Source organism: Salmo salar, chromosome 14, assembly GCF_965601325.2.
Source record: "Salmo salar chromosome 14, fSalSal1, whole genome shotgun sequence".
In the NCBI taxonomy this organism is placed as follows: domain Eukaryota; kingdom Metazoa; phylum Chordata; class Actinopteri; order Salmoniformes; family Salmonidae; genus Salmo; species Salmo salar.
The window spans coordinates 22,402,486-22,425,683 of record NC_138304.1 but is presented as its reverse complement, the minus strand read 5'-3'; the positions used below and the strand labels follow the sequence as shown (position 1 = coordinate 22,425,683).

General features: G+C 43.8%; 1 protein-coding gene across 14 annotated transcripts in view; it reads right to left on the bottom strand.

The window, feature by feature from the left end:
* LOC106568825 (disco-interacting protein 2 homolog C) overlaps nucleotides 1–23,198 on the bottom strand; it is a 255,185-nt gene that overhangs the window by 33,528 nt on the left and 198,459 nt on the right. For all 14 annotated transcript variants that reach the window (XM_045694056.2, XM_082960831.1, XM_082960830.1 and 11 more), the window contains exons 9-19: nucleotides 21,016–21,107; nucleotides 17,891–18,001; nucleotides 13,466–13,589; nucleotides 12,461–12,570; nucleotides 10,134–10,236; nucleotides 9,520–9,584; nucleotides 8,054–8,147; nucleotides 7,685–7,804; nucleotides 2,500–2,614; nucleotides 1,639–1,778; nucleotides 177–313 (exon numbers count right to left, since the gene is read on the bottom strand). In XM_045694056.2, the coding sequence (XP_045550012.1) occupies nucleotides 177–313; nucleotides 1,639–1,778; nucleotides 2,500–2,614; nucleotides 7,685–7,804; nucleotides 8,054–8,147; nucleotides 9,520–9,584; nucleotides 10,134–10,236; nucleotides 12,461–12,570; nucleotides 13,466–13,589; nucleotides 17,891–18,001; nucleotides 21,016–21,107 (1,211 nt within the window). The remainder of the gene's footprint in view (nucleotides 1–176; nucleotides 314–1,638; nucleotides 1,779–2,499; nucleotides 2,615–7,684; nucleotides 7,805–8,053; nucleotides 8,148–9,519; nucleotides 9,585–10,133; nucleotides 10,237–12,460; nucleotides 12,571–13,465; nucleotides 13,590–17,890; nucleotides 18,002–21,015; nucleotides 21,108–23,198) is intronic.

Here is a 23,198-nt window from a genome sequence, read left to right as displayed (position 1 = left end):
AAATGACTCTCTCTCTCTCCACTAATGGATTATATTTAGCACTTGAGGAATGTGGAATGGGTTTTAAGAACTATTGAACAGCAGCAGTTGTTAGAGCCAATCCCCAGGCGTCCTAACCATCCCTAGCCAGGACCCAGGGGTAGCTCAGCCCATAACCCCATGCTGTTAGGCCTTACCTCAAAGGTGTTCTTGGTCATGCCTGAGAGACCGTAGTACGATGTCCCCGTGGCGATAGAACCCACACACAGCTCCCCGATCTCATCTGTTTTGCATAACTGCGGAACCCCATCTGGTTTCACTACACACATGAGAGCTGCAAGAAATCAAAAAGGAGGAGTGGAAGGAAAAAAAAAAAAGGAGAGAGTTTTTTAGTAAACAGCAGTGAGCGGAGAGAAAGGGGTTTAGAGCAGTGAAGCCAGGCCCAGCTACCTCAATGATCCACATCAAGCCAAGTGCACTTCATTATATAGTCACTGCATTACTCTGCAGCACATAGCTGAGGGTGCACTCCTCTGGGCTGTGTCCCAAATTGCACCACATTCCCTATTTAGTGCACTACTTTTGACCAGTACCCGTAGGGCTCTGGTGGAAAGTAGTGCACTATTTAAGGAACTGGATGCCATTTGGGACACATACCTTGTGTTCAATAAAAAGGTGTTGCGTCCTCAGGACCACATCAACACACTTCCAGGAAACCCCTAACATAGAGCAGGTGAGGAAATGAGGTTAGGGTCACCCGTATCTGGTGCTGGAAAGGGACAGGTTAAGGGGTAGGGAGGTGGTAGGGAAGCCCGCGGCCCTGGGTCATGGCTGCAGGGCCTCTGTGTGGGTGTAAAGGTTCTTTATGGACTCTGTATCAGGCAGCCAGGCACTCATCTTGGCACCACATGCTGGGGAGGTCAGGACCCTCCGGACTCTAGAAACCCACCACACAACCCCCGCTCTTCTTTTTCGGTCTTTCTGCGTCCCAAACACCTTATATAAATCCCATAGTGCTCTGGTCAAAAGTAGGGCACTATGTAGGGAATAGGGTGCCATTTGAGTTACCCTCTCCAACCCTCCCACTGAGCCAAATCACAAAAACACACTCCTTAGAAAAGTAGGTTGAACTCTTCGTTGAGGAATGCTTTTTTATATTTTTATTTCAGGGTCAATATAACTTCTTTATGCGTGTTCGTGTTGGTCAGTTATGAGGCGTCGTGAGTAATGCCAGGATTTTACATGGAAAACAAGATTCCATTTGATGGAAACTCTCGTTATCATATGACGTTATCTGGATAATGAAAAACTTCTGCTTCATCTAAAAATTATGGATGTCAAAACAATCTTTTTTTGATAATTCAGTCATACATCAAGTAATGTGTGTGTCTGGTAAATTCAATGAATCTATGAACATTCTATTTGCTATGATGCTTTCTATCCTTGCTAGAGGCATAAAACAGACATAAAGCTGTATTTGTAGTAGAGTTACACAATCTCCAGTAACCTTGCCAAAATTCCCAGGTTTTCCAGAAACACCAGTTGCAGGTTACCTGACTTCCTTCTTATTCCATTATGATGCCGGGAATCTTCCAACCAGAATTTCTGGGAACCTGAGAATTTTGGGAAAGTAAGCGGAATTGCAACCCTGGTGTTTACCTCCTGGCATGACGGTGCCGACATCCTGCAAGGTGAGAACAGACAGCTTCTCCTCAGAGTCCACCCGGATGACCCCGTGACTCAAACCCTGCATGGAGAGCACTCCTCTTCCTGGGGGCTGGTTACTGTCGTCTGTCGGCCTATTAACAAGAAGATTACTTTATTGTCCATTTACTTCATGACCAACAAAATAAAACGGGTCTTCTGCATATCCCATTCACCCCGGTAGACATGCACATACAGTACATACTGTATACACGGAGAGGTTGGGGTCAGAACCAGGGTCAGCCACTGTGTAGCGCCCCTATCAACAAGCTCCCCAAATCAAAGCCTGCATCCCATTTAAAAATCTGCCAATTAGACGGCTAGGGACGGGACTACTCCCTTAGTGGAAGCGGGAGCTCGACGCCCACGGGGAAACGGAGAGCCATAAAAAACACCAGGACAACACCATCATGGGGGTGCTTTCATTAATGGTGCTGTGTGTGTGGGCAACAGGGTAGAAATGGGAATTGGGTTTTATTGGCCGTTGATTAGATTTGCGAGTTTGAAGCTGTGTCCTGGAAATGAAATGACGTAATTGCCACAGTATCCGTAATGTCAAGATGCCATTTATAAGTGATGCATGTGGCGCACACAGTAAGCTTTTTACAGTGTCATAATCAAGGGCAGGGAGTGAACTTTTTTTCCTGTAATTTGAGATTTAATTAAACTTGCCTTTCCTTACTGTAAGCAGGGGCTATTTGAAGTTGAGCTACAATATATAACAGATGGGGGGGTAGCTATAACCGCCATAACCCGCAGGACAGTAAACTTAAGAGTTTTGTATAAAAGTTGATAGTAATGACTGTTTGTGTGTACCTCCTGATGGCTACAGTGAGGGCCTCTGGAGAGCTAGCACAGGGACAGATAACCTCAGGCTTCAGCCCCTTACTCTGGAAGACATTGAGGAATGCATCACACGACGAGATGGACCCTGAGAGAGATAATTGAGAGAAAGAGAGAGAGAGAGCGAGAAAGACAAAGAGGGATAAGAGAGAGGAAGATGGACAGAGAGAGGTGTACCTTAACAGTCAATAATGAAGAACAAAACCAGACATCCTAATCATACCACATACAAACGTGTTGAAAGACTACCTCGTTCCAATTAAAGTTGGCATGTGCTGTTTTTGAGTAGGTTGGAAGCGAGGGGAGGAAAACACCAATACATTATACCAATCTAAGATGTCAGCATGTTTTGATTACGTGGATAACCGTTACAGCAGGTTAATTACTGTGGCACAGTTGATTTTCTCCCAGCTTACACTGCTTGTCTGCCCCACACCATAACCCTGTCAGGCTGAGCTCAGCAAGCATACTGTTCGTCATCAAATGATGTAACCGGATTGTACTGCCCTCCGTTACCAGAACTCACTGCCTCTTAACCATTCTTACTCATTTGTTCCTTTCAATTATATTCTCTAGAGTCACATTTATAAGGCTAGCATTGGAAATGAACAACATTACTCAATCGTTATCGTCTCCATAGGTCCCACTAGCTATAGTAACGTAGCTGTGGTAGTATACGTTTTTACAGCACCAGTGGTAGCTTACTGTAGTTGTTCCATGACCGCTGCTTGGTCAGTTAGATCTTGGCTACGGTATACTTCACTAGGCCATTAAATGCATTTCCCTAAAAGTTATAAGATGGCTTAGCCTAGCTGGCAGAGAGACATTCTATGAGACCCGCATCATAAACATAGGCTGCCACAGAATAGGTTACAGTACAAAGTATAGAGATCCTATAGTTTTCTACAATATTTTACCATATCTAGAATTAAAGTTGCATTGACCAAGATGGCAGATTTTTTGTCATGTTGCTAGGATGCCAATGTCCACTAGTGAATTATAGGATCTGTATGGAACAGATCCTGATAGAAGACTCTCCTGGGTAGAGTCTAGTACAAGTTAGCTCTAGGCTTCTACTCTGACCTGCTGTCAACAGGTGCCATGACTCATGCACAACACAATGGTGTTCTCAAAGTTCATGGCCTGGTGTGAATAGAAAACTCTGAGCAGTGATGTTTCTGTGGTGTGAGTGAGTGAGGACATTTCACCAAAGAAATAGACATTGTCATCCTACAAGAAACATGGTATAGAGGAGATGGACCCACTGGTTGACCCTTAGGTTACAGAGAGCTGGTAGTCCCATCCACCAAACTACCAGGTGTGAAACAGGGAAGAGACCCAGGGAGTATGCTAATTTGGTATAAAGCAGACCTAACCCACTATTAAATTAATAAAAACAGGCACATTTGGAAATAAATAAGGAAATAATCTCAACATAGAACATTTCCATTCTGTGTGCTACCTATATCCCCCCACTAAAATCCCCATACTTTAATTTAGACAGCTTCTCCATCCTAGAGGGGGAGATCAATCATTTCCAGACCCATGAACATGTACTAGTCTGGGTCTGTACATCAAATGTTAGGCTTCGAGGGGACTCCTACGGTAGGTACACCTACAGCTCATCTCTTGGCAGCAGTACTGTAGACGACTATCACCGACCTCAACCCAGTCTCTCAGAGCATTCAGTCAGCCCAATGACACCCCTCAGATCACAGAAAAATCATAGCGTACTTCACTAGGGGTCGCGACCCCATGTGTGGTCTTGTGATTTGAAAATGAGGTTGTGAGAGAAACTCACTATATAATATATACAGAAGTATGTAGACACCCCTCCAAATTACTGGATTCGTCTATTTTAGCCAGACTCGTTGCTGACAGGTGTATAAAATCAAGCACCCAGCCATGCAATCTCCATAGACAAACATTGGCAGTATAATAACCTTACAGTGCATTCGGAAAATATTCAGACCCCTTGACTTTTTCTACATTTTGTTACAGCCTTATTCTAAAATTGATTAAATAAAAAAAATTCAATCTACACACAATACCCCATAATGACAAAGCGAAAACAGGTTTTTAGAAATAAAAAAACTGAAAACCCTTATTTACATAAGTATTCAGACCCTTCGCTATGAGACTCGAAATTGAGCTCAGATGCATCTTGTTTCCTTTGATCATCCTTGAGCTGTTCCTACAACTTGTTTGGAGTCCGCCTGTGGTAAATTCAATTAATCGGACATGATTTGGAAAGGCACACACCTGTCTATATAAAGGTCCCACAGTTGACAATGCATGTCAGAGCAAAAATCAAGCCATGAGGTCATAGGAATTGTCCGTAGAGCTCCGAGACAGGATTGTGTCGAGGCACAGATCTGGGGAAGGGTACCACCCTGGCCTACTTGAACAAATCCATACTCAATCATGAGACATCAAAGCCAGACAAACTGCATACTATTAAGAAATAGTACAGATGGAAAGTAGAGTGGAAAGTTACCAGAAAACAATTAGCCAACAACACATTTCACTGCAATAGTGAAGGTGCAAACATTTTCAAGGAACAGAAACGGTTCCTAGAACGAAAGTGATCCATACCTTTCCGGAACAGAACCGTTCTTTTAGAAGCATGGGAACCGGTTAATAATGTTATTTTATGTTCCAGGCATTTTTTTCTAGTCCCACAACAAAACGCCTATGCAAAGTTCTCACTCTGTCACTCAAACTTATTCCAGTGTTTGCCTGCAAGCAGAAAATCTTTGACTGTGCGTGTGTGTGTGTTTAGGCTACCTGCCCTTCCCCCCTCGGAAGAATAGGCTACAGTACTGACGTTACAAGCTTGATTGAGAATGTTGTGGAAAATTTTATCCAAAGATTAAGGCAGAGACTTTTTAATTGTATGATAGAAACATATGTAATACAAGCAGCTGCGAGGGAGATCTACCTCTGATTTCACAGGGAAGAACTCCAAGAGTGAATAGTTACATGTCCATTATATAGTGGGAGGTGATAATACAATCATATTGTTTACACAATAGTTATTTTATACAAGCAACAGTTACGGAACACAATTGCCTTGTGTTAGGGTGCGAGTCTATGAAAGGCATAACGTCACAGTCCAACACAGAACATATCCCTTGAAAAGTTACAACAGCTCAAAGGACATTCAAAGTTCCTCTATAGAAGCCGCTCCTTCTATGTATAATTCTGTGGACCTAATTTAGATAATGCATGTCATAAGGCATGCATCTTGCGCCATAGGCTACACTTGTCTGTCCATCACGCTTGTAAACAACTAGCTTGCCTGCTCTATCCGCACTGATCGGTGAAGTTTGTTAATGAGCTAAAATGTAAAAAAAACTGTTGAGTAAAAGGTAAAAAAAAAAGATCAGAAAGGAACGATATAAACGTACTTTTTGGGGGTTTTGAACCGGTTCAGACATTTATTTTGCTGGTTGGAACAGTGGAATGAAAACCTTATTTCTTTTTTTACAACAACGACAAAGAAAAGCTAAGAAAGAAATTGAGGAACCAATCCAACCAAAAACACAGAGACCCAGAAAACCTGGGAAATACTAAAACAAAATAGAAATACACTGCATAAAAAGAAAGAACAGCACATCAGAAATCGGCTCAACATAACTGAAAAATCCATAGAATCTAACCACTTCTGGGAAAATAGGAACACACTAAACAAACATGAAGAGCCATCTATCCAAAATGGAGATGTATGGATAACCCACTTCTCTGATCGGTTTGGTCCTATAACAAAGAACAGAAAAAAACAGATGATTCATTACAAATCAGTAATGTCAGCTATTAAAGAATACCAGAACCCACTGGATTCTCCAATTATATTGAATGAACTACAGGACAAAATACAAACCCTTCAACCCAAAAAAAGCATGTTATGTTGATGGTATCCTAAATTAAACAAAATATACACACACCACAAATTCCAATTGGATATAAACTCTATCATCATCTTCAGCTCTGGCATCTTCCCCAATACTTAGAACCAAGGACTTATCACCCTAATCCACAAAAGTGGAGACAAATGTGACATGCGTCAACAGCAACCTCTGCATTATCATTAACAGCAGACTTCTACATTTCTTCCTGTCCTGAGCAAATGTCAAATTGGCTTTTTACCAAATGACCGTTCGACAGACCATGTATTCACCCTGAACACTTATTGACAAACAAACAAAACAAAAGCAAAGTCTTCTCATGCTTTGTTGATTTAAAAAAAGCTTGACTCAATTTGGCACGAGGGTCTGCTATACAAATTGATGGAAAGCAGTGTTGGTGGAAAACATACATTATAAAATCGGCAAAAAAAACATTTCTTTCCTCAGGGCCGGGGGGTGAGACAGTGATGCAGCTTGAGCCCCACCCTCTTCAACATTTATATCAACGAATTGTCGAGGACTCTAGAAAAGCCTGAAGCACCCGGCCTCAACCTAATTGACTTTGAAGTCAAATGTTTACTGTTTCCATAGGATCTGGTGCTTCTGTCTCCAACCAAGGAGGGCATAGAGCAGCACCTAGATATTTTGCAGAGATTGTCAGACTTGGGCCCAGACAGTTCATCTCAGTAAGACCAATTATTCCAAAAAAGGTCCAGTTGCCTGGTACTGGGATTCCGTTCACAAACACACCCCACAGAGCCCCCGGACAGCAACACAATTAGACCCAACCAAATGATGAGAAAACAAAAAGATAATTACTTGACACATTGGAAAGAATCAACAAAACTGAGCAAACTGGAAAGTTATTTGGTCCTAAACAGAGAATACACAGTAGCAGAATACCGGACCACCGCGACCCAAAATCAAGAAAAGCTATGACTATGTAGACTGTCCTTGCTATCGAGAGAGAGGCCGCCATAGGCAGACCTGGCTCTCAAGAGGACAGGCTGTGTGCCCACTACCCACAAAATCAGGTGAAAACCGAGCTGCACTTCCTAACCTCCTGCCAAACGTATGACCATATTACAGACACATTTTCCTCAGATTACACACACCCACAAAGAATTTGAATACAAATCCAATCTTGATCAACTCCCATATCTATTAGGTAAACATATGTTTCCCATGCCTATAAAGCCATTTGAATTGATAGAGAGAAGTGATACAGTACTACGGTAGTGTGGTCTTACAGGGGTTGGCGCCATCAGCCACCACCAGCATGCGTAGGGAGCTCAGGTTGATGTCCCTCTGGTCCCTGTGTGCCACCAAGGCCCAGTGCATGTCTCGGGACTTCACACACGCCACCTTCGCTGGGGGAGGGAATCAGACCATAGCAAGGATTAGGGACAGTTCACATGGGGATCACAGACAAAATATTGAAATCTGTGAAGTCAAAATGCCAACAGTCACAACACAATTTGAACTGTATATCAAATCATACGTATTGTACAAATAAATGAAGCATACATAATCGACTAAAAGGTATACAGCATCCGATGTCAAATAGACATGCAGTTATTAACAGAAGTCAAGTGAATAGAGAGGTGGTGAATCCAGACCTTTGTATTGGCACACTTTCTGGATCCAGGAAAGTGGGTTGACCTTCATCAGTGAGTAAGGTATACTGATAACATGCATCATGTTCATCACACTCTGCAACAGGAGACACACATTACTCAGAGCCGTGATGATATGCAAGTCAAGACTCAAATCAGAACCACCGTTAAAATGTTAAGACTGAAAGCCTTCCCGCACTGTACTTTGAATTCCATCTATGATTATTACATGTCACACTGTGCGGTGTTAGCAAATTCAAATCTTGTCATCAGCCTGAACGGATTGTACGATTTGATTCAGTTCTGTCGTAACATTCTGCGATTGGCTTGCGAGGCTACGTCAGCTGTGTATTTGACCTGCGCAGGTGCCAGCACCAGCAGCGCAACACTCCTACGTTTATGTTCAAAAAAACAATGCATCTTAGAAATAGTTTACATAAACTTAATATGTCCAAACTCTGCTTCCCAAAAATAACATGAACGCTGTGGTAGAACGTTCACATTTTGAGCGGTGATTTTCTGCATTTATCAAAATCCCATCAGCTTGCCTGATTTCAGATGTGTCATGTAAACAAGATTATTAGGGAAATCATTCTTCTTGCAGAAGCATGTAAACGTTTAAATATAACTATTACAGTAATCTGCCTATTCACAATAATCATGTTATCGTGTGCATACTCTGTGCCGGCTGTGTTCCTATTGGTCAGTCACTGGGATCGGCTCGTAACACCAGCCAGACGACAAGATGAAGGCTCAACATTTCTGACACTGCCAGAACTTGAGCCTACAACCGCTCGTAGTGGCATTTCATCGGCAGACCTAGACCCTGTCACACTGAACGAGCCAAGACCTCCGACAATCGTTTACGACTGAAGAATTTGCCCATGGCGTGGACATTTCTGTCCCGGATGGCAAAATCATGGCATAAGACGGCTAAAATCGTAGTCTGTGCGGGCCTTTAGACTCAATCAAGACTGGTAATGATCAGGCTTTTTCTAGGCTAATGAGAAAACTGATCTGAGATCTGGTTGGTTAAAACACTGATGAATTACTGTATGCGTCTCAAATGGCACCCTATTCCCTTTGTAGTACATAACTTTTGACCAGAGTCCAATGGACCCTCGTCAAAAGTAGGGCACTCTATAGGAAATAGAGTCCCATCTGGGGCTCAACCTTAGTATTGGACTAACACAATGGAGACAAAACTCCCTGTGGCTACACATTAGAATATATTCACTATTCCTTTTAATTGGATTTGGGAGAACTAATTTAGCAACAGTGGTAAAAAGCCTCTCTGATAATATAATTCCCATTCCAAGACAGTGTTCATAGTGAGAATATAATGATCTTTAACGAGTCCTCTAAGCCCCGGGAAGACGTGTGTGTGTGTGTGTGTGTGTGTGTGTGTGTGTGTGTGTGTGTGTGTGTGTGTGTGAACCCCATTGAAAGCCCAGCTGGTTGGTCCTCACAGTGAGAATGCCATGCCACAGACCCACGTCCTTCTTAAAGTCTAATACATTCACTATGGTCTCAGCTGCAGGAGAGAGAGAGAGAGACAGCGAGAGAGAGAGAGAGAGACAGCGAGAGAGAGAGAGAGAGAGAGACAGCGAGAGAGAGAGAGAGAGAGAGAGAGACAGCGAGAGAGAGAGAGAGAGAGACAGCGAGAGAGAGAGAGACAGCGAGAGAGAGAGAGAGAGAGACAGCGAGAGAGAGAGAGAGACAGCGAGAGAGAGAGAGAGAGAGAGAGAGAGACAGAGAGAGAGAGAGAGACAACACAGAGAACAAGAGAGTTTAATCCAACAGTGGCATCAAACAGTAACCATGAAACATGACACATTAGATTAGATGTACACAATACAAGATTACTGTGAGATACGGGGCTTAGAACAGTGACTGTGAAAAGCACAATGCCCAGACAAGCGAAAGAGGGAGAGATAAAAGGAGAAAGAGAAGCCAATTGTAATGAAATATTCTCTCTAATGCATGTCTCCTGTAGGATGGAGAATTGAAAAAAGGATACTTCGAGAGCCTAAGTATTATGACTTCTGTAGAATGTCTTATAGGAAAGTTTGCATAGGCCCACCTTCTGTGTATCCACAGGATTGGGTGAGGGCCTGACAGTGAGTCAGCAGAGCTATCCTCATCACCGTCACTCCCAGCACACTGCCATCTTTACACGTCTTATACTGTAGTGACGAGGAAAGAGAGAATGAGAGAGGAGAGAGAGAGAAAGAGAGAGGAGAGCAAAAGCGTGAGAGAAAGTGAAAGAGAGAAAGGAGAGCGAGAGAGGAGTCAGGATGTTGTGTATCACATTACTGTCACAATCACAAAATCAGCAACACATCAACACAGCCCATCATATCCACCTACTGTACAATCATGTTAGATGGTACCTGCTTCTTACTGTACAGACAACCCACTGTCCATTTCAAACACTGCTCGTAAGCTGACAAAGACACACTACTGTTAAATATCTGATTAATTATCAGTCACTAGTATTGACAATATCCATAATGGTACTTGGCATATGATGTCCTTATTTGTTTTCACTACTTTTTACACACCTCCAGGTGTACAGTAAGTGCTATTTTTATGCTGAGAAACTCATTCTGTCTATAACAATGGTGCGGTAACGTCCCGTCTTTCAGACCAGACCTATCCCAGTCCTATAGTAGACACGCATAGTAGTAGATCTAGGAAGGGCAATGACAATCTTTCCTCTAATAAAGCCTTGATGCTGTCTCGGCCAGTCAGTCTGATGAACGACCACAGCGCTAGCCTGGATCAATGGGAGAAGACAACACAACATAAACACTATACAGACTACACTCTGTATCATCCCCTGACTGAGCACCGAGACCGTTCTCATATCTGTCTGAGGGCTGATGGGCCTTGGTCAAAAGTAGTGCACTATAGATGGAATAGGGTGCCATTTGGAACGCAGACCAAAACTCAGGAATGAATCAGACATTCATTATGCATCGTATATTTGATCTCGACCAAACTAAAATGGGGAGAACAGCGCTCAACATTTAGATGGATTACACCATAGATTTTTATCTGCACTAAGAGACAGAAAGATGGAACAGAAATATGAAAAGTTAGTCAGTCATTAGGCTAAGTCATTAAAACAGAATCTATCATGCTCTATATATCTTACAGACTATCTGAGGTAGTATTACGTTGAGAGGAGTGATGCATAGCACGTCCAGATATCTGCTCAGCCATATGTCTAGCTAGCAATGCACGACTATGAAAACAACCATTTGTCTAAAAGATTAGGACTAGAGCAAAATATTTCTGGAGATATTTTCCTTTGTAGATGTGACAAGGCGATTTCTTCTAAGCCATTGCTGAATGAAGAGCGTACTAGAAAAATGTGCGGACTGAGTAGGAAAGTACCATGCATGAGCCAAAAGCACAACAACAAAAAAAGGTCACTATTCACTACCGCCATTTTGGATTCCGTCTCCACTGGAACAAACAAAATGGACCTGTTTCACACGGCACCGTATTTTACGGCACCTGGTCAAAAGTAGTGCACTACGTAGGGAATAGGGTGTCATTTGGGACACAACCTCTCTCTGCCGTCTGACCTGACGACATTTCCAATCATTTTCTTCCCTCTTATTTCATTATGATCTTTTCAATCACTTCACAATGAGCATAGAATATCTACGCCTCCGGATGAATTACTTCTCGCTGCATAAAAAAAAGGAAATTAAGACAAATCACATTAGATTACTGGATTGACTGGTCTTGGGTCACATACCAAATAGCACCCTATTCCATTTATAGTACACTACTTGTGACCAGGAACCTGGTCAAAAATACTGCACTACATAGGGAACAGGGTGTCATTTGGGAAACACATTTGGTCTCTCATACAGAAGCAGCAACGGAATATCCAATCCCCAGAAAGACACTTGTAATCAAACCCCATGAAGCATATTGATCTGCAAGTAGAAGGCCTGAAATGATCACACCAAACAAGTGCCATTTGCACTTGGTCTTGATTTCCCTATGAGAGCTGTGCACACAGCATAGCGTAGCAGGAACGGATGTGGAATAGGATCTGTAGGACATTGAGAGATCTACTGTAGCTGTAGTTAAAGTAATAACAGCAACACCTGCTGTCTTCATCATGAATGATTCATCAAATCAATGGAGACTGCAGTCTATCCAATCCTTCTCTGACTGTCAGGAGTGCGACACTTATTTAACAGACCCAGGAGAATACGCAGTCTAAATCAATGGGAGTAAAAGGCACAAAATACAAATATTATTGTGGCGGTGAACTTGAACTATAAAGTCTTCTGACATGACCTGGCACAAGTTCGGAACATCTTGAAATACATTTACATTATTGCACAAGGCACAAGCACTCAAAGACATAAAGCTGTGGGTCACCTCGATATAGGCCGTCTCGTTATTCGCATCCTTGATATGTGGGAACCAGTCTCTGGGGGGTTTGGATAAGTGCTTGGATTCAGTCACAAACCACAGCAACTTTGGCCAGCCTGGATGGAGAGAGAGAGAGAGAGAGAGAAACTAAAGACCACCGTAAAGGAAGTCGAGGCATTAGAGAGCCTGTCAGAATCTGCCATTTAACGTGATGTGATTACCCTGATGCGATCAATGACCACTCATCCCTAATGAGGCTGGGCCTGCGTTCCAAATGACACCCTATTCCCTACAGGGGGCACTACCCAGTACTATGGGGTTTCCACAGCCAGCCCTCTACTCAGCCCTGACTCAGGTTCTCAATCTATGCTAAAAGAATAGCTTTAAATCCACTTTCTGGCGTCATGTTGCTATTTATACAGCCATTACTGAAGAGCAGGCACAAGGCATTAAATCACACTGAGCCCTCTCGGTCTCGCTCTCTCTGCTCCCTCCAGCCTTCCTTCTCATCTCACTACCCTATATTCCTCTCTCTGTTCCCCCCTCTCTCCCCCTCCATCTCTCTCCCGGTCTGACTGCTCTCCACGCAGTGGGCCATTCTATATGCAGGATCTTCTGTCTACTACAGCAAACCTCCCCTCCTATTCAATCCCATTACTCTGCTGCCTGCCTGCCTGTCCTTCCATTCCAATAAGTCTCTCCATTTGTTTCTTGAGGAGAGCAATAAAAATCACTGAAGTCCGGGTGAAACTCAAAACCGGTTCGATATCAGTGTTTAATTTCAATCCATGCTGGTACTACAGAACCTCATTCTGCTGTAACCATAGAAATATCATTCCTAGAATTCGGTATCCCCATTGAAGTCAATGGGGCTGTGATGGTGAACAGACAACCATATGCTACCATGGTTGTAGCATCTCATGAAAACCATCAGGCCATCTCACGTATGACAGCATATGACAGGGGCACATCATGCTGGGATGTGCTACACACATTGACACGGTCACTTACCTTTGAACTGTGGAATTTCCCCCGTGGGACTCTTAGGAAGGCCTTTATGGCAGGCGTCGCTTGTCAAGGCAACCGTCACCCCACAGCTCCCCAGCAGAAAGCCTATCTGCTGGCTCCCTGCATCCTGGAGAGGGTAGAGAGGAGAGAGAAAGCACGAGAGAGAGACAGAAGAGGAGAGGCAAAGGAGGAAGCATTGCTTTTTCATATTGTACATGGAGCATGTGTTTATGTTCAGTGTATGCATAAATCCATGAATGATCATAATACAAAATATAGTACTGTACAAACATAAGGTATACTGTGAAACCCCCAGTCTTTGCTCTGGTGTTTTACGACTATCAAGAGTGTATATTTAGGTTAGAAAAAACAGTGATATCATCCCACTGTTCACATACTGCATGGTCATGTGTAGCCTGCTCTCTCTGTCTCGCTCTCAGACATTGTGTGGGTGGAGGAATAAACCCACACAGACTCATATGGAGTAGATAGCAACGCTAATAGAAGCAGGCCCTGCAGCTCTGACATCACAGCCTGTTCTGTTCTGCAGCTAGGGGGTTTCCTATTCCTACACTACAGTATACAGCCACTCTCTCTGTCTCTCTGATAAACTGGGCTCACAGCTCTACCTCTTTTTCTTTCTTCCTGCCTGCCTGCCTCTCTTTCTTTCTTCCTGCCCCTCTTTCTTCCTGCCTGCCTGCCTTTCTTTCTTCTGGACTGGCTGCAACAGCTGAACCTGACTCAGCGAAATAGTTAATTGAGCTGGGATGAAGAGAGACAGACAAGGAGATAGAAAGAGACAGAAAGAGACAGCAGTCAGAAAGCAGAGGGAGAGAAAGAGCAGAAAGAAAGAGGGATGTGTGAGTAAGCAAGATGGGGAAAAGGCAGAGAGGTGTGAGAGGTGGTAGGGGGGAAAACATTCCCTAGCGACACACGGTGATGTCATTTTCAATAGTTCCTCGTGTTTATGCTAGAGACATACCGTTTCTTGTCCTGGCTGAAGCTCAATTTCTATCTATATAAAGCTTGCGCCTATTCCATAACATAACAGCAGTATTTAAAAATAAAATTATTTAAAAATTAAAATTATTTTACCCCCTTTTTCGATCTTGTCTCATCGCTGCAACTCCCCAACAGGCTCGGGAGAGGCGAAGGTGGAGTCATGAGTCCGCCGAAACATGACCCGCCGAAACATGACCCGCCGAATCACACTCCTCAACACCTGCCCACCCAGAAGCCAGCTGCACCAATGTGTCAGAGGAAACACCGTTCAACTGGCGACCGGAGTCAGCCTGCAGGCACCCGGCCCACCACAAGGAGTCGCTAGAGCGCGATGAGTCAAGTAAAAGCCCCACCAGCAAAACCCTCCCCTAACCCGGACGACGCTGGGACAATTGTGCACCGCCCTATGGGACATAACCCGGGAATGAACTCGGGAGGCTTAATGGTCTTTTTCTACACATGATGATACCGACAAGAAAATCACCACGAAATCGTTTCTGGTTTTACAGACGTTTGAGCTACAAACTAAACCATCGAATGATGACGGCAAGCTTTACGTCGGTCGTCTGAACTAATTTTGAAGAGGTCTCCTCACAAACCTGACGGTCCAGGCCGACCCGTTGGAGCTACAAGCTAATATGTCACCAATATCAGATCTCGGCTTTCTCCGTTCCCTACATACTGTAATATCAAGAAGAATGAGACCGTCAATGTTCAACCCACGCTCCCATTACAAATGTTCCTGTAAATCGGCAAAATGAATTGCTTGCCACATTTTCCATTATTATTGTAGCATAACATAATAAAATGGTTTGAGGAACAGCTGAATGGTCCCAGCTTGAGTGTGATGACTACAGTATGAGTACAATATTAGCGAGGTTCCCCCACAGAGAGTGAAACTACAAAGTCTTGTTTAATAATGCCAATTGGATCCAGATGCTGAAGAGCCATAATGGCCGTCTGGTTTCTCTACGGCACTCCCCAGAGATATTACACCATGACAACTGTAAGCAAGGAAAGTAAGCCTTTCCGAGCCAGAATGGCCCATAGGGCTCGAGCCTGTCCCTGTTTCTGTAGCGTGAGGCAGCTTTGACATACAAGTACACCCCCTGGACAGGACTTTAGTCACACAAAAGTGTTAATAAGCCAAGTTACTCCCTCTGAGAACACAGCGGTTACATATCTTTAGTCCTAGTCATAATCCTCATTTATGAATAAAAATCTGTATGCATCCAAAACGCACCCAATTCCTATGGGCCCTGGTCAAAAGTAATGCACTACATAGGGAATAGGGTGACCATTTGGAACGTGCCTCCTCCAGAGAGAGAACCAAACGCTCCCAAATCCCTTTCCCCTGGACTTCAGCTCCTGCCTCACTGCCTGAGGAGGCATGTTCCTCTGTCTGACTGGCCCCATGGGCCCTGGTCAAAAGTAGTGCACTAGAGAGAATACGGTGCCATTTGGGACAAACTCCGTGCTCTTGCACTGTAGCGTAGCACACATCAACAGGCCACTGACTGCTCTCTCTCTGGATGTCCTCCACCTCCCCCAGACCTCTCTATGGCCACGAGTAAAAGCTTTGATCTTCTGGCTGAACTACAGAGCCAGATCTGGTGAAAGCAACCGAGGCAGGCTGAGTCACACGTGAGGACGTGAGCAGCCTCATAAGAGAAGAACATACCCCTACATCCAGGAGCCTCCACTCTTGTATTTTGATGTAAGCTTAATTTACACATTTGATCTCAATGAGAATAAAACCTCTTTTACAAGACAGACCTGTTCACTCGCAAATCAATCCCCCTAGTCTCCTGGTTCTACACACCGCTAGGCAACAGCTATTGTCCACTGACCACCAACTCTACTATTGCTCTGTTGCCCTCAGCTAGGTTTAGACTGTTGTGGTTTGCTGTGATCTAGGGAACTATAAAACAGATGGCTCTCCTATTCATAGCACTTGGCCCTGTCATATTCAAGGTTAGAACTACCTTTCTAGGGGTTCTGATGCTTCTAGCCTTGAGATTCATTTTTTTATAACATATCTACAGTATTTCACTTTAATGTGTAAAGTATTGCTTACTAGGTGTTGTCCAATGAATTCTGTAACCACTACCTCTTCAAATTAGGGTTGATTGGGAAAAGCTGTTTAGAAGAGGACATTGTATTATCATATCTTTGTACTCCCTGACAAAGGCCATGCAGCCAAAACGCGTCTGAGTTTAAAACTTTGTTTCCAATGAACACGCCATACAAATAAAGGCATTTTAATTAATTAATTATATGAAGAGTGCTATGGTCCTATTTTCTTTTTGATGACCAACTCTACTGACTTCAGACAAAAGGACCGGACTGATCTCCTTAGAACATGGATCGGCAACTGCCGGCCTGCCACCCACCTTTTGAAGGTCCTCGGATCAACCCCAATGGTGTTCGATGGGGTTGAGGTCAGGGCTCCGTGCAGGCCAGTCAAGTTCTTCCACACCAATCTCGACAAACCAGCTCTGTATGGACCTCGCTTTGTGCACGTGGCATTGTCCTGTGCTGACATTGCTTCCAGAGGCAGTTTGGAACTCGGTAGTGAGTGTTGCAACCGAGGACAGATGATTTTTACGCGCTGAGCTTCAGCACACGGCGGTCCCGTTCTGTGAGCTTGTGTGGTCTACCACTTCGCGGCTGAGCCGTTGTTGATCCTAGACGTTTCAACTTCACAATAACAGCACTTACAGTTGACCGGGGAAGATCTAGTAGGGCAGAAATTTGACGAACTGACTTGTTGGAAAGGTGGCATCCTATGACGGTGCCACGTTGAAAATCACGGAGCTCTTCAGGAAGACCATTCTACTGCCAATGTTTGTCTATGGAGATTGCATGGCTGTGTGCTCGATATTAAACAACTGTCGGCAACGAGTGTGGCTGAAATAGCCAAATGCACAAATTTGAAGGGGTGTCCACATACTTTTGTCTATATAGTGTAGCTACACACGTAGCACTGACTGCAAAGGGCCAAGTTTACAAGGCTACAGTACCTCTGCTCTTTTCTCTATGTGACGACATGACAGTTGACAGCCTACTGTCAACACTTATGAAGAGAATGAGTCCTATGACTGCCCGACCTCTTTGGCCCAAATGCTAACATTGCCTCACCTCTCATTCACTTTTCCTCCTGTTATTCTCGAGTCCCAAATGGCACCCTATTCTCTATATAGTGCACTACTTTTCACCAGCGCTGCATGGGCCCTGGTAGAAAGAAGTGCACTACATCATAGGGAGCCATTTGGGACACATTTTGTACTAAAAAAGGGGAACTCCACCTGTCTTTCCTTTCATGCTGCTGGCCTCAATGACCCAGGAGGACACACATGTACACCCGTGTGTGTGTGTGTGTGTGTGTGTGTGTGTGTGTGTGTGTGTGTGTGTGTGTGTCCTTACTTTTCTCGTCAGTGGCACTTCGATTGGCACAGGGACAACTTCCGCCAGGAGGCAGCCATAAAAGGCAACCATGAAGGCAGCCGGATCGTTGTTGGGAAAGACCAGAGCCACCTGTGGACAGATAAATCACATAAAAGGTTACACAGAGTGAAATGGTAATTATATAATAGTAAATGGGCAATCATCCACTAACCCACCCTTATACAAATGGTTGATTACCAATAGATATCCTGTACACGTATTCTGATTTGTGGAAAAAGTGGAAAATAACCCATAAGCTCTGATAATTGAACAGATAATGGTTTAGGCCAGTGTTGTGACGTCGGACAGCCCCAAATACAGACGATCTCCAAAATATGACATCCTAAGATATGAAAACAACAAAATGGTAAGTTTTCCAACGTGAAAGAAAGATTTGAATAGAAAGTGGATACACTTGATACGCTCTGATAATCTAAGATCTAAAAATGTGCCTCCATTGGTTAAGTTGCCGCAGAAAATCTATATGTCTGAAATCTTATCGCTTATTGTAAACTGAGGAGAGCATGACTAACTCTTAGGTCAGCGTTGTCAAGACAACAAGCCCCCAAATACAGCCCAAACTCAAAATCTCCTAAAATATCACTACGTGCCAAGTAAGACATGAAAGCATGCTGCTAACATTATCATCCCATGAGCCCGGAGTCAGTCAGTCTGTTGAGGGAGGTTTCCACCCAGTGACAGATGATCAGCAATGTCTAAAATGTGTTCACACGGGGGGGCCTCTTTTCTCCTCAACACCGGAGCAACAAAATTAAGATTCCGTCCCAAATGGCACCCTATTTCCTACATAGGGCTCTGGTCAAAAGTAGTGCACTATAAAGGGAATAGGGTGCCATTTGGGATGCTGGCTTTGTCTACAAAGGGGCTGATTGAGCTTCAGCAGCGAGGCAGGCAGGCAGCCTTATCAGAACAGTGGGATTGTGAATTCTCACTGAGCATCTGGGCTCTTGCCCTCTCAAATTCAAAGGGGCTTTACTGGCATGGGAAACATATGTTGACATTACCAAAGCAAGTGAAATAAACAAACAAAAGTGAGAAGAAATTCTCTCCCTCTCTGATAAAAGCTAATGCCATCTCCCTTAGACATGTTCATCTGCCTAATGCAGCTCTCTCCTCTCCAGCAGGCCCCAACACAGGAGGAGAGCAGAACAGAGCAGCTCACTTATGGATAGATCCCATCACAGAATCACAATGCTTCTCAACACAAAAAAGGGCAACTTCCTAGAGCCAAGAAGTCAGGCCATCATTCTAAATAACAATTTGTTCTTAATTGACCTGCCTGGTAAAATAAGGGTTGACTAAAAATAAATAAATAAATAACAAATACCCTAGGTGTCATATACAAATATCCTATTCAATAGATTTTCTGTCTGGAGACAGTGGATAGTGTGTACTTGGTGCTTTAACTTCAATGGTGGAGTCATTGGAACGCTTATCTGGTGCTAGTGCATGTTGGATCAGATGTGCACCAGGTTGCATTCCGGCCTGGGAGCAGGGGTGATAACAGTGTGTGTGTGTGTGTGTGTGTGTGTGTGTGAGTGAGAGAGAGATAACAGTAAACTTAACACTAAGTGCTGGTAATGGCTCCCATGTTGGACCGAGAGCCATAATATACTGTAGCTCTGATTAGACAGCATCTGGGGGTGAAACAGAGTGCACCTGTCTGGATGGAACACAGCATTACCTTACTGCATGTCCTCTACATTATCTGAGTCTCAAACGCCTAAACCATATTCCCTATATAGAGCACTACTTTTGACCGGAGCCCTATGGCCTTATGTGCAAAAGGAGAGTAAGTAATTTGTGGGTGCTGTTAAATCTTTTTTGCAGACCTTTTCAATGTCACCCTGCAAAATGCAGTTTTTCTTCCATTTGTGTTGTCGGCTGTGACTCATCCCATTCTGCTAAACCTCCAAGCAGCTCTAGTGGGACTTATGCGCTTCAATAAACTATTTTTATGAAAAGTATAATCAATGCTACTTTATAATTTACAGGGAGGGGGTGGGAGAATAAACTTTCTGTACAGTAATTAACCATTCCTCTCTAGTTAACGAGGAAACACACTCATAGCACCAGCTTGCTTGCGTCCCAAATGGAATCCTATTCCTTTTATGGTGCACTTCTTTTGAGCATACGGCCATAGGGCTCTGGTCTACAGTAGGGCACTTTAAAGGAAATGGGGTGCCACTTGGGATGCAAACATTGACTCAGTTTCCTACCCAGCAAACGAAGGGGGGCAAACCTAGATGAAAGAAACAAAGCAACATCCTCAAAATAGGATGGATGCTGAGGAGACTTGAGTCAATGGTGGCGTCCCAAATGGCACCCTATTCCCTATATGGTGCACCACTTCGTGCACTATGCAGGGAACAGGGTGCCATTTTGGGACACGGCCAATATGTAACGGTTGCCTTTTAGTAATGCATAAGTACCGGTATATCAAATAGCAGGGGGAAAAAAAAGAGTGGGACAGTATGGTTCTTCATTACAATCCTTACTTGTGATTCAAAGCTGGTGACATGTTGTGTAAATGGATACCATAAGTGGTAAAGCACTTTCATTGGAGAAGAAAGGATTGCAGCAGTAGCACAGACAATAGCAGTAGTACAGACAACAGCAGCAGCACAGACAACAGCACAAACAGCAGCAGCACAAACAGCAGCAGCAGCACAGACAGCAGCACATACAGCAGCAGCACAGACAGCAGCAGCACAGAAGATCTAAAGGGAGAACATACAGTAACTCAGATACTGTACGTCACGTGGAATAACATTCATGTTGGGTAACATAAGTAGCCAGAGAAGTACCAAATCCCAGAAGGACTGCAGTAATACACACCAGGCAGTGTCCTGAGCCTGAACACAGGAGATTAAGCCTGGTGGCTGGTGCTTATCTTGGACACTGGGGTGGACATGATGCTGCTTGATGCTCTGTAAGCCCTTCTCTCTGAATGTAGACACAGCTCACACATAGGCCTCTTCACCCTCTCCCTCCATCCATACCTCCCCATTCACTCCCTCCATCCACTCTCTCCATCCATCTCACCCCACCTCGAACCCCCCCCCCCCCTCCCATTCACTCACCCGGTCTCCAGGTCTGAGCATGGGTTCCTGCTTGCTCCCCAGCTTGTGGAGGACGTTATAGGCCACCTTAATACTCCGTGTCCAGAGTTTTCCTACAGGGACCAATCAAAATAAACACCAGTTATTCAGAGGCTAAGGATCCAGGATAAAGATGGCAGCATGTTTGTAATAGACTCACTCCAAACCACCTCAGGAGGAAGAGGAAACAGAGAGCACGTCAAAGAGCAGCATGGGAAATAATAACATGTAGGCTGCTTGAGTAGGTCATGTTTGAAAAGTACAATACAATCTCTTATTTTATCTCATTTTAGGAATCTGGTTAGTGGGTAATAATGTTTTAGCATATTCCAGGATATGAAGGTAACTTGAACCTCCCTTTTTGGATGATGAAATAAACTTAATTTTGAGCCAAATATTTAACATTCCTCACAACTGAGGAAAGTTCTTTAGTCTTCAGGCAACTGAAATGTTTCTGGGATAGGTGTTTAGTTGGAAAAGTAGAATGCTCCATTCAGTATTGCTGTGAGTGTTGTGTTAGGTGACTGATGGCAGATGCAGATATTATGCATGATCAATCTCCTGTAATGATGTGTTGTTCTGTACTCCAAACGAGTCTTTTGATTTCCATCAGAATTAATGAATTAGGGCGGGAGGGAGGGATCAGAGGGAGGGGGTGGAGGGATGGAGGGAGGGAGTGGAGGGACCCAGGGGAATGAGCAGAGGGGCGGAGGGACCCCAGGGGGATTGAGCTTCAAGTGGGGGGAAGAAACGACAAAAAAGCATTTGTACTAGTATTAATGAGAAAGCAAACAACTTGCCGTGTTGTAGTCATTACAGCACACCGTAGCAAAATGTTTTAAACCGTTGTGTAATGGAAAACAAGCGTTTCTTATTGGATAAGTTCAGATGGTTCTCACTGTTTCAGTCTGTTTTCTTCCATTTGCTTGCTAATGATTACAACCCAGCGCTCATCTGCCTGGTTACTGTAACTATTCTCCCGATGCTGAGAGGAAAAGAAAGCCGAGGGTGTTCCTTGGAGGTTTCTGAGCTTGCATGGTGACAGTGTCCGTGCGACGGTTCCCGTCTGTTTGCGTCTCAAACGGCACCCTATTCCCTTTATAGTGCGCAATTTTTCCCCCACAGCCCTGTTGGCCCTGGTCAAAAGCAGTACACTATATAGGGTATGGGGTGCCATTTGAGACACTCTGGCTTTCCTTTGAGGGCTGACTGACTCAGTGGTGACATGGGGACTAGGTGACATCAGAACTGGCAGCCTGGGAAGTGATGAGTCAGATGACAACTTCACACTAGGGATGGACATGAAGAGAGTACTGGAATGGACGCCAAAGCGCGATCTCTAACCAGAGATCACATTTTTTCAAATAATGTAAAACTATTTGGTGGAATGTGCTTTGTGGCTGCCCAAACTAGCAAGTGAAATTGTCTTGAAAACAACGTTCATTTGCTTCGACTCTAGTGTTCCATTTGTACATGTGCATTTGCGGGGCACAACAAAAATAAACCAAGCCAAGCATCACAACGTTCTTCTCCCTAAATTCCCCTTCGTGTCTCATTCACTCAATTGCGTTCTGACTGTACACACAAGCTCCCATTAGGCCTACCGAAATAAATGCTCATCAAAACAGATCTAACTCATTGGGTACATAAGCTAGATTTCTTGCCAAATGAAAACAGTTTTATCACAAATTCAAAATGGACAAGTTGATTGAAGTAGGAAATATATATAAGTTCCAACATGCTGCAGTTTTGAGATAATTGCGTCTATTTTCCGCTTAAGCTACTTTGCAAACGGCTAGTGCCATTTAGAATTGGTTAGCCTAGGCTATAACCCCCGCACACATACATGTTCCCCACTGAAAATATGCAAAAACATCAATTGGCTAAAGACAAAGAGCGTATTTTCATCAGAATCATTAAGCCTAGGCCGACTCACCAAACTGATGTCGTGGCCGTAATTCACCATGCAGCGTTCAACGTGGAATTGTTCAACCATTTAGAAAATTCCAAAGAACAGGCAGAATAAATTAAACATCTGTGTATATATATGAAAAATAAAACATTTTGGTTTGTAACCCTGAAAAAATTATTTCAACTTGCCAAATTGAGCCCCATTTTAAATGATCACTCTGAGAACAGCTGCTCCAGGCAGATGAACATAATTT